The 12,810-nt window shown below is 36.2% G+C and overlaps 1 protein-coding gene across 6 annotated transcripts in view; it reads left to right on the top strand.

The window, feature by feature from the left end:
- DIAPH3 (diaphanous related formin 3) overlaps nucleotides 1-12,810 on the top strand; it is a 510,449-nt gene that overhangs the window by 312,644 nt on the left and 184,995 nt on the right. For all 6 annotated transcript variants that reach the window (XM_047720091.1, XM_047720089.1, XM_047720090.1 and 3 more), the window contains one exon: nucleotides 7,874-8,038. In XM_047720091.1, the coding sequence (XP_047576047.1) occupies nucleotides 7,874-8,038 (165 nt within the window). The remainder of the gene's footprint in view (nucleotides 1-7,873; nucleotides 8,039-12,810) is intronic.

Here is a 12,810-nt window from a genome sequence, read left to right as displayed (position 1 = left end):
GGAAAATTTATCAGTGTGTTTGCCTATCATGAATAATACAGAAATGTGCTTTCAATTCTTTTTTTTAACCAATTTGGATATTTTCTCTCATCTTTTCCCTTTCATTTGCCCTCTCTCTTTCTGATATTCATTGTAAATTGAAAGGACTTGAAAACTGAGTTTTAGGAAGTTTGAATCTAACTCATGATGTGATTTAGATAATTCTGAAATGTTTTAGGAAGGAAACAAAGTCTTTGTGAACTGGTATAACTAGTCAGCTTAATTTCATGGGTTATTATAAAACATTATCTCATGTTCCAGAAACTTTAATATTTCCTTTAGAAATACTGCCTAGTTCCAAAATGAAAATGGAATTTGTCGTGATCACTACTTGTATAGGTCTTCTCCAAACCGAAAATAAAATGTGTGTGTGTGTGTGTGTGTGTAAATGAGACTTGTGTCCTTAATTTAAGGTTTCTTTTGAATTCGATTATCTTTGGTTTCACTAACTTTGTGGCTTAATCTCTAATGAGTAATTGAAGTAATAAACTTTTTTTTTAATTTCCTGAAATGAATGTTGAGTTGCTTTGCAAACCATTCTGTGAGATTAGAAACTGATATCTTTTGTGTTATAATAAAATATTACTACTATGCATTATTAAAATCCCATATGGACCTCAGAATTTTATATGAAAGGATAACCCACTTCCAATGAGCTCTTATAAATAGACATTCCTAATATTTTAAACTTAGATACTTGAAATCAGATAACTACTTTTCCTCTTCCCATATCTGCTCCCCTGAGATTTAGAAAATCACAAAATTATTATTTGGTTTGTCATAGATTTTATTGTGTATGCTTTCAGCTTAATTGTGAATTAGTTCAATTTTTAGCTTTCTTTGCTGTCTCTCTTGGGAAATATCATAAAAATGTACTCCAGCAACAATCAATTCAGGCTAATGTGTTTGTTTCCTTTCATATCTCTCCTACCCATCCAGTTTCTTGTTTTATTAGATAGGGCACTGTTATCACTACAATTGAGAAGGGGTTTTTTGTTTGTTTGTTTTTTGTTTTTTTAAACTAAAGGTGAAATCTGTATTTACCCATCAAAAAAATACTTTCGCAGCACCTTCTCATTTGGCAGTGTATGCTTTTTAAAACTAGATTTGTTATTGCAGAGTTACATTGGCTTCATCATTCTTAGCTCCCCCCATCATTCTATCATGTTAAAATATTTATATGTGACAGTTTATTTTAATCATTAAACACTGTTAATTGAAGTACTTTCATTGTTCCCTATAGAGAGAACACATTTTAGAAAAGGGTTTACTTGCATGCAGTTTCTGGTAATACACTGTGAGCGTACTAATTGGGAGGCTTCGGTTTCTGGAACCTATAACCTAAGATAAATTCCTGAGCTTGGAGTGAAGGTGGTAGAATCCCGCTCAGCAGACGATCCCAGGACCTATCCATACTTGTATTCATATGACACAAGAAACTGAATGATGTTGGCTTCTTGAAAGGTATGCAGCTCATAAAAAGCAACCAGCAGGAAATCAGAAACAGGAAGGATGATGCTTTGTTGGAAACAATTTTTCATTCTGAGTACAATTATACTCCATGGACAAGAAAGCTACTACATCCTGTCGCTAAATATCACAACCTAGAAGCCTCTAATGAACTGATTAGCATTCATGTATCTCTTGGAAGTCAGATATATGAACAGTTGGTGCACTTTGCTATTGACAAAGTCTTATAATCATAAATATTCTTTGCTGAGATTAGATTGCACTCGTTTGCTTTTCATCTTGGTTAGACATACTAGTTTCGAAGTAATTAAATTCATTCATTGCAAAGCTTTGTTTACTTTAATTAGGACTGACAACAAGTCACATTTTGAATATTAAATGGATTTATATAGATCTTATTAAAATGGCAAATCGTGAGCCTCTTATCAGATCTCAGAAAATGAAAGAATTCGGAAACTAAAATGCACAATGAATAAAAATGTATTTAAGTAAAGTTTGGGTTCTTAATGCTCAAACTTTGTCTTAAGTTTTAGTGCTTATTAGTTGAAACACGTGTCTAATTATTTGGTTCATCAATTCTGAGAGAATTTATGTATTATTTAACTTGTTAGGGATGCATTTTTACAAGTAAATATTTAAACAATCATGACTTAGTAACTTAAATAATCCATTAATTGAATTGTTTTAAATTATAATGATAGAATCTGTTATATGAAATTTTGCTATTAGCATTCACTTACAGTATATTGTAATTTTATTCTTCTAGTGACTGCTTTTTTATTTATATAACTACTGAGTATAAAAATGTGAATTTAGTACATCCTTTTAAAATGCATGTACAGTTATTTCATATATTCACATTGACTTTTTAGTAACACTTATGTTACTTTCCAATTGCTAAGCCTGGGTCAGAAATACGATTGGAGTTGACCGTTTCCACTGTAAATATTTGCTTGAAAAATTTGGGACATGAATTTAAGGCAGGGCTACCAACATAGTTACATGCCAACTATTACATGTGAAGTATCCACACTTAGCTCTTCTATGTGAGAAAATTAGGAAAAATACCAGGATTGGTGTCATGTGGTGCCTGTTCGTTTCTTTTGAACTTTAGATTCTAGAATACTTCTTATTTTAAGGAAAATAACAAATAGATCCTAAAGCATTGCCCTTGAATTTCTCCTTGCCCGGAATTTACCTTTTCTTCTCTTCCTACCCCATCTCCTGAGTCTCTTAGAAAAAGTCATTTTGCCAGACATTTATATATTTTTGTATTTGTCACACTTATAATCACTTGGCTTTTTCTCATGTTATAGTCTTTAAATTTCTTCACTGCAATCTTACTTTATTTTCATACTTTTTTTTCTTGTTCTTGTATATAGCAATGTGTTAGGCACTTTTGAAATTATTACACAGATGCTAAAACTATTCCAATAAATTCCTTGAAAGACTTAGATCTTATAGCTGTATTCCACACTGTGTAAAACACAACATCTTTTAGGTAAAGGAATTCAGTACCTTTCTATGTGATTGAACAGCAGTTAGAAAGTAAAATAGAGGAATGGGATCTGTGAAATATAAACTTGTATAATACATGTCCATTTGCAAGAGTGGGAGTTTGGGTAATTGGGTGATTTATAATAGAAGATTTTTCTCTTGAATTGCCCCTCTCTCCCTCCCTCCCTTCCTTCTTAACTTCCTTGTCTTTCCTTCCTCGTCTTCCATTGAAATTCTTTTTTTTTTTTTTTAAGATTTTATGTATTTATTTGACAGAGAGAGACACACAGAGAGAGGGAACATAAGCAGGGGGAGCCGGAATGGGAGAAGCAGGCTTTCTGCTGAGCAGGGAAAACCCGATGTGGAGCTCAATCCCAGGACCCTGGGATCATGACCTGAGTCAAAGGCAGCCGCTTAACAACCGAGCCACCCAGGCACCCTTACATTCACATTCTTAACAAACTTCTAAAGCTTGTATTAAAATATCCTGCTCCTCATCCAAATCGGCAATGATCTTTTCCTTCCCTGAAGCCTCAGGGAAGTACAGCTACAACTACAGCACTTGGTGCTCGCGGCTCTTTTGTTGTAACACTCCATTTGTTCCAGGCCATGTCCCCTTAGCCAGGAGTTCCCCCACAGCCCGACGTAAAGAGAGCCTCTCTCTCTCTGTATAATATCACACACTTTTATTTTCATCATTACATTTATTTATCACTCTCTGACAATTCATGCATTTCCTTCTTTATCCTCTGTCCCCACTCTCCAGAAGGTATGTGTCATGAAAGCAGGGATTCTGCTTACCTCATTAACTAGTGTTTTCTCTATTGCCCAGAAGAGTGAGATGCAGTGGAGCTTAGTGAATACTTACTGAATGGCTGGCTGGCTGCCCGGCTGGCTGGATCCTGACTACTTAAGATCTATGGAAGGTATTAGCCGTAGAGGACCGACTAAAGCTGGTCCTTGTAAGATGTGTCCATGGAAGTGATAGCTATCCTTGTAGGGGAAAGCACGATAATCAGGGCAGGACAGGAGACTGAATGTGGAATGTATTTGTGCTGGGTGGTTTCTCCGTCACTCAGTGAGAGAATAGCCCATAGCAATGATGTGGAGCGCCTCATTAATGTAACCGTTTATTCTGACCTATCAGACAATCCTTTTAAACTGAAAATTAATTTGACATTTTCCCAAATTGTTTCTGTTCAGTCACAATTTTACCATTCTTGTGGGTAATTCCTGTTATTCAAAGCTCCACTTCATTCCTTTGGGAGCAAATTGTTTTATAGATAACAATGATAAGAAAATTAACTTAGAAAGCTCTCTAGCTGTTAAAACAAGACCATGTCATTCCCATGATTTTGGCTCTTGGTTTTCTTTCCCATCATATCTTTTTAGTTTATATAGAATTGCAATATTTTTATTAAGAACATTCTGGCAGGCTCCTGGTAGCTCATTCAGTTAAGGAACTGACTCGATTTTGGCTCAGGTCACGATCTGATCTCTTGTGAGATTGACTCCTATGTCGTGCTCTGTGCTGGGTGTGGAGCCTGTGGAAGATTGTCTTTCTTGGGGCACCTTGGCATAGTTGGTTAAGCACCTTACTCTTGCTTTCAGCTCAGGTCTGATCTCAGGGTCATGAGATGGAGTCCTGTGTCGGGCTGTCCACTCAGTGGGGAGTCTGCTTCAGTTTCTCTGACCCTCTCCCTCTGTGCCTGTATCCCCCCTCAAATAAATGAATATTTTTTTTTAAAAAACTTTCTCCTTCTCTCACCCCCCCCACACTTTCTCTCTCACTCTCTCTAAAAAAAAAAAAAAAAAAAAAAAAAACTCAAGCATATTTCTAATGTTCTAATGTTTTATTGACTTGTGATTACTATCTGAAAATCTTAAGAAGTGTTATTGGGTAATACTTAACAGCTTGACTTTAACCTGTTGACCAAATTGATTCTTTTTTAAAAAAAAAATATTTATTTATTTGAGAAATCACACAAGCAGTTGGGTTGGGGAGGTGGTTGGTAGCAGCAGACAGAGAGGGAGAAGCAGGGAGCCCGATGCAGGGCTCGATCCCAGGACCCTGGGACCATGACCTGAGCTGAAGGCAGACACCCAACAACTGAGCCACCCAGATGTCCCCAAACTGATTCTTGAGAATGGGCATATTCCCCGGTATTAGGATAAAATGACTGATATTTGTGAAGTGCCTATTATTAAAATGCAAAGCCTTACCATGCAATGAGGGGGAAGAAGAGGAGTAGCTTTAGGACCATGCAATTAGCAATACCCCCTAAAGTAGTATACTTAGCGTGTTGTCCAACACATCTATTTTCAGGGACTCTGTTAGGCCTTAGCATTACATCCAAATTGTATGTGTGTGAATAATGTGTAGATATGAAAATTTTTGAATGGAAGTTCCATAGCTTTCATCACACTTCTGAGGAGGCCTGTTACCCTTGCCACCAAAGTTTAAGAGTGATGGCACACTAGCGGAAAATGAATAATTGGCACCAATGTTTTGACAGATGAGTAGACTTAATGCAGTCAAGAAGATGGAACACAGCATCTACAGACGGGACTGATTGTCAGAGGTGACTGTCCTCTAGAAATGTGGTAGGACCCAAGCCCTAGTAGGGAGTTGGACTAACAGGAACAACTCAACTCTGTTCTAGCAGAATACAATGGATTACAAATGCTGTGTGTTCAATGGAACGAACTTACAGCCGTAGAGATGAGAGTAAAAGGCTTTGCAAAAGAGGAAGAATTGAAGGAAGCTTTGAATGATAGGTTTGGACAAGCAAAGGCAGAAAACAGTTTCTCTTTTAGACAAGAGTTGAGAATATATAAATAATCCATATGGATATAGCCTGTGTCTGGGACATAAATAATTTTAGGTGAGAGTTATAGATTGAATAAATAAACTAATGCTGATTTCTGACCTTACTATATAAATGACGGAATGATTATTTCATGTTACAAATGAATCACCATATGGTCCATTTAATGTTAGTTCCTGAATGTGTTTCAAATGTTTTTTAATTTACATAAATTCACTTTGTAATATTTCATGAATATGGATATTTCCTACGACAAAGTGATTGGAATCCATCACGTGTGACTGTATTGTTACAATTTCTTACGATTTTGTGATTTGAGTAATTATACAAAATCTTTTGTTACTCATCCAAGCATTAAAAACTTATACTGCACATAAATTCGTCAACTGCTGCTACTATTCTGATCTAGATTCCAGAAAATATAAGGAGGCATTTTGCTATTCAGATGAATATAAACTGAGCAACAGGAAGATCTAAAGATTTTCTTAAGGTTGTTAAAAAATACCATTTATTCATTTTTTCCTAAAATACTATATATAAAAGTAAGAAGAGCAGAGTATGGTGGGGGAAAGAAGAAGAAAGAATGAACCAGCATTAGAAGAGTAGTAGGTAATCTGTGGTCTGACCCTGGACATGGGTATAAGTGAGCTGTCATTGCCTGGGATGCCTTTCCTTTTGGGGAGCTGGGTTCTAAGTGTCAGAAATTTTCTGTGCACCTTGGATATCACTACCCATCCGGAAGCAGTGCTGTCTCTTACTCAAAGTGAAGAGCTCGGATCAGTTTCCTTATTTTATCTTCCACTGGGGAATACTCTGATCAGAAGAGTCCTATCTTTTAAAATTGTGGAAAATCTTTCCTTTAGGTTATAAACATTCCATGTTCAGTTTTGTTTTCTTGGTCTTAATCTAGTTGTTTTTACTACTGACTTGTAAAAAAAAAAATACTATATATTTTTTACATTAAAGACAACAAAATGGCTTTCATAAGCTTAATTCTATATGTTCCATATCTTTAAATGTCCCAAGGAGCCATAGAGGAATATGAATGATACTCTTAACAGAGTCATCTTTTCAGAATGAGGTATGGTATATCTAACTGCATTAGTGAACTGTCACACCACAAAGGAAATGCTATGGTTTGTTTAAAAAATGTTTTCTAGTGCTATCATTACATTCACTGTTAGCCTTCTGAAAATCAGTGTGCTTTGAGCTGTGTTGTCATAAATAAGTGAGAGAAGAACATTTCTGTATGTGCAGGTATATGTGCCAGATCATAATTTTAAATCATGTAATGCATAGAATAAGGTATGTACCAATTTTCCAAAGGAAAGTTAAAACATGAAGTTACATACATTTGAAGTTCTTAGTGTAACTCTTAATTTATTTTTGGATTGATTTTAGAAACTTAAAGCTTAAAATGAGTAAGTGGGCAATAAAAAAAAGCTAAGTGTTTACATTTACTACAAAGTGCTATTCATCTCTCAAAGAACTTTGCATTATTAACTCATTACTCCTTGGAACAGCCCTGTAAAATGAGTAGCGTTCTCATTCCCATTTTATAGATGAGGAAATGGTAGCACAGGGAGATTGAGGCACTTGCCCATAGCCACTTAGCACCAGGCACAGGAGTCTGAAATTGACCCCAGTTGTTCTGTTTAACCTCTGTGTTCAGTGCCCATGTGGTTGATTTCAGTATTGTTGAAATTACTCCATTTCAGCTACCGAGCTCTACTTTAAATCATACTGCATGATCTGAATAACATAGATACATAAGTTGGAAGTAGAATTTTCTGGAACTCAGTTGTAAAAGAAAAATATTAAATACTTAAATTTTCTGATAATTTTGACAAAGGTATGAGATTGAAGTTAGGATTTCATTGCTGCACAGGATGGATTGAGTTATTAGAACAGTGACCTGTTAGAAGTACTTCTGGCATTTCGGAGATGTGTAATAGTGCCTAACAGTTCAAACACTGGACTCACAGATTTGTCCTTAAACGTTACTTTGTAAATTTCTGAATCCCTTAACTATAACATACAGCTTTGTTATCACTGCAAAAGAACAATACAAGAAGCTTTTAAAGTTACATGAAAAGATGGAGAAGTTATACCAGAGTCTGATGGGATACTATGCCATCGATGTGAAGAAGATGTCCGTGGAAGACTTTTTTAATGACTTAAATAACTTCAGAACCACATTCATGGTATGTTAAAATTTTTAATTTGTTTTCTAAAAAGGTGTCTGTGTCTATACCATCGCGTCAATTATTACTTTAATTTCATTACTTTATTCCACTCTTGTCTGTAGTAAAATCCTACCTTTCCCTATGTTGAAAGTTAGCTTTAAAAATTTCTGATTTTAATACTATTGAAAAATAGGAAGTTGTTCTCTTTTTGGCCTTCCCAACATTAAGCTGTAATTGGAAATTTTGATTGAAAATGTGACAAATTCTGAAGTTTTTCATAAAGACTCCCCTCCTGGCCAATTATAGAGCACTTTTGTAATATGTTTTTGGCTATGAATTTGTTTCTTTATACTTAAGATCAATTTGTATTTTTGTGGTGTAATTTCACCAAATTCCATGAAGCTCATATGAAGCTCTTTTTCTTTTTTTTCCTTTTCTTTTCTTAATGCATTGTACAATAAGCTACCTGTGATTTGCCTCTGAATGGATTTTACATTCCTAGGGTTTCCTTTAGATACTTTAATAAGGAGGTCAGGTCTTTGATGTGGAATCCTTTCATTTAGGCATTAAAAAGATCTTTTGAAAAGTATTAGCTGATTAGATGAGGAAAAAAAACCACACACATATTAAAGTGAGAAAGCATTGTTGCCTCCCCCGGGGAAACTGGTGATACGTTTCTGCAATAAAAAATTATGTTATTCTTAATAGATGGGTAAGTCATTTCTCTATTTCAGCAAATGTTTGTGGGGATTAAAAAGTTTCTTGAAGGGTAAAGAAAACTTGAATTTTAAAGAAGCGTTTCTTTTTACTCCTAGGAAAAATTTATTGCTGAATGTATTGCGCTTGGTTATGGTGAAATAGTCCTTTAATCAAAACTCAGTATTTTAAGGGAAAACTGGTCTACAATAAATACACGTTTGCCCATAGCTTTAGTTTTTTCCCTCTACAAATTCAAAATGATTCTTTAGTTTTTCACTACCAAAAGTAGAAAAATTGGATTCAATTGATAAGTATATTTATTATGTCTCTATATGTGTAAAGTATTATACAGTATATTTCACTTTTATATCTTACGAGGCAACATGGCTTTAGTGGAAGTAGCAAAGGCTTTGCAGTCTAAGAAAGCTAGGCTTGGATTCCACACTAATTATGTGACTGTGAACTGATGTAACCTTACTGAACCTCAGTTTCCATATTTGTAAATAGAAATATTAATTCCTTTCTCATAAAAGTGTTTATTAAACCAGCTACTATATATTAAATATTTATTGCAGCTCCTTGCACATGGTAGTTGTTAAATAAATTAGTGCGTGATGAAGGATTAATTTAGTAGGCTTGAGGTATTCCAACCCTGCGTATTTCAAAGAAAGTACTCCCCCTCCCCTGGCACCTGGGAGGTCACCTGTAAGCCCTTAGAATACCCTGTCTCCCACAGATCAGATGTTTTTGGGGCCTTGGACCAACCTATATATTGTTTTGTTTTGTGGTTTTTTTTTTTTCCATTTTATTTTATTTTATTTTACTTCTTTTCAGTGTGCCAGTATTCATTGTTTATGCACCACACCCATTGCTCCATGCAATCCGTGCCCTCCTTAATAGCCACCAGCAGGCTCACCCAACCTCCCACTCCCCCCTTCCAAAACCCTCAGATTGTTTCTCAGAGTCCACAGTCTCTCATGGTTCATCTCCCCCTCTGATTTCCCCCAACTCCCTTCTCTCCATCTCCCCATGTCCTCCGTGTTATTCCTTATGCTCCACAAGTAAGTGAAACCATATGATAATTGACTCTCTCTGCTTGACTTATTTCACTCAGCATAATCTCCTCCAGTCCCATCCATGTTGATCTAAAAGTTGGATATTCATCCTTTCTGATGGAGGCATAATACTCCATTGTACATATGGACCACATCTTCCTTATCCATTTGTCCGTTGAAGGGACAGTTCTTTCACCATCTTGGTTCTTTCACAGTTTGGTGACTTTGGCCATTGCTGCTATGAACATTGGGGTACAGGTGGCCCTTCTTTTCACTACTTAAGTATCTTTGGGGTAAATACCCAGTAGTGCAATTACAGGGTCATTGGGAAGCTCTATTTTTAATTTCTTAAGGAATCTCCATACTGATTTCCAAAGTGGCTGCACCAACTTGTATTTCCACCAACAATTTAAGAGGATTTCCCTTTCTCCACATCCTCTCCAACACATGTTGTTTACTGTCTTGTTAATTTTGGCCATTCTTACTGGTGTAAGGTGGTATCTCAATAAGGTTTTGATTTGAATCTCCCTGACGGCTAATGATGATGAACATTTTTTCCTGTGTCTATTAGCCATTTGTATGTCTTCTTTGGAGAAGTGTCTGTTCATGTCTTCTGCCCATTTTTTGATGTGATTATCTGTTTTGCGTGTGTTGAGTTTGAGGAGTTCTTCATAGATCTTGGATATCAGCCTGGGGCCTTGGACAGCCTATAGGTAGTTTTTGCTAGAAATGTGTTTTATGGGGACGCCTGGGTGGCTTAGTCGTTAAGCATCTGCCTTCTTCTCAGGTCATGATCCCAGGGTCCTGGGATCGAGCTCCACATCAGGCTCCCTCCTCGGCGGGAAGCCTGCTTCTCCCTCTCCCACTCCCACTCTCTCGCTGTGTCTCTCTCTGTCCAATAAATAAATAAAATCTTAAAAAAAGAAAGAAAGAAAGAAAGTCCATGCCTACGTGACTGGCCTTCCCAATAAAAACTCTTGATGTCAAGACATGGGAAAGTTCCCTTTCTTGGTTGTACTTCTTATAGATTGTCACATGTCATTGCTAGAATAATGTAACTCCTCTGGGAGAAGTCAATGGTGATTTTAATCTGTGCCCTTTCACTGTAATAAACTGTAACCATGAGTACAAGAGCTTTTTAGGTTCTGTCCTTCCAACAAATTATCAAACCAGAGGGTGGTCTTAGGGACCCCTGACACAATTATGCATAAAAGTATAAAATAGATATGTGGAATAATAACATCTATCATATATTGAGTGTTCTGTGAACCAGATATTCTTCCAAATGCCTTATTTATGTTATCTCAGTCAATCTTCATAATAGTTGTCCACCTTTCACTGTTACCATCCCTCTGTGGCACAGAGATGGAACATATCTGGCTTAATGTCATGTAGCTATAAAATGGTAGAAAAAGGATTTGAACTCACCCTGTACAGGCTTCCTCCAAAAGCCTGTACAATTAAATGTTATGTAGTGGTCCTTCTCATGTTTTATAGCTTATATTCTGTTTTACAGATAAGATCACTGGCATACAAAGGGTTTTCTAATGAAACCAAGGGTGTACTGTTTTTAAGCATTTAGATTGGCATTTGAATCAAGTCTAATTCCAAATTTTTCTAAGATCTGGCAGGATTAAAGGGCTTTGGGCATTCTGGGGGTAACTTGGTCATTGTGTTACTAAGTGATAGGCAGAGAGTGAAAGTGTTGAGTTGAGAAGCATTCAAAAGAGGAGGGTAATAGAGTAAGAACAGTACTTTATTTCAGAGTTCACATGGTTCCTAGAAGTAGCTGCTGTCACACACACATATGCACATTGTACTGAATTAACCTCATTAGAGCTAAATATAAAAAATATGTTTTATTTTATTTTTTAAGTTTTATTTACTTATTTGACAGAGAGAGAGCACAAGCAGGTGGAGTAGCAGGCAGAGGGAGAGGGAGAAGCAGGCTCTCTGCTGAGTAAGGAGTCTGACACAGGGCTTGATCCTAAGACCCTGGGATCATGACTTGAGCTGAAGGCAGTTGCTTAACCAACTGAGCCACCCAGGTGCCCCAAATATATTTTATTTAAATGAAAAATTTGGAGAGGAAAGTTTCTTTTGCGTAAAAATAAATAAAGACTGGAAGGAAGTGGTTATATCAAGGTGGTGAATTTGGCACACACATTTTATTGTTTCTTCCTTTCTGGTAAATATAGTTATATTGCTTGAATTTTAGACAGTGTATGTTTAAAAAGATGACAGTGTCAATATTGGCAAAAATTTTTGACAAATGGTTTGTTTTCTCAAATTCTCCTGATCCCTTATGTTGCTATTTAATTCCACACTATTCAGCTTTGAAAATCCAGTTAACTTCACTGAATCAGTGTGCAAATTTTAGCAACAGATGTAGTACTTTAATGTGTTAGGTCTGTTCTGGAAAGGCATATCAATACAATAAACAACAAAAATAAATAAATTTCCTTTTTAAGAAAATACTGGTAAGATACATTTATATTGTTACTTCATCCACTGGTATTTAGGAATACTCCTGGCCATGAATGAGCAAATTTTACTAATAAGGTGGAGGTCCATTTTGTATTACGTACATGGAGCTGGAGCCACTGTCCTCATTCCATACCTACCCCCCCCCCACCAACTATGGCAGTTTTCCATGGAATGTTTTTTCCCAAGTTCAGATCATTCTATTTATGGTTTCCTATGCCTGGAGCATTCTGTCCATATTTTGCCTGGCAGAGTTACTATACTCACCCTTTTGCTCTCTGCTCAGACTTCGCTTCATCTTTTTAGATGTGTGTCTATCTTGCTTACCTTTGTTTCTCTATTGTGATTCATGGCATTTATCTATTACTCAGCAGATGGGTAAATTTGTTGAGCAAGAGTCTGATCTACAGTGGGGGCCAGGCTTTAATGGCTAATACATATGATGCTAGCCAAGTGCCAGGTGCCCTATTCATTCATTTAACCCTAACAATTACTAGATGTGATATCCATATTGGTATTATTCTCATTTTACAGATGAAAAAACTAAGGCTT

Source organism: Lutra lutra, chromosome 3 (genome assembly GCF_902655055.1).
Source record: "Lutra lutra chromosome 3, mLutLut1.2, whole genome shotgun sequence".
Classification (NCBI taxonomy): Eukaryota; Metazoa; Chordata; class Mammalia; order Carnivora; family Mustelidae; genus Lutra; species Lutra lutra.
The sequence above is the reverse complement of the archived record's forward strand: the minus strand, read 5'-3'. Positions and strand labels throughout refer to the sequence as shown.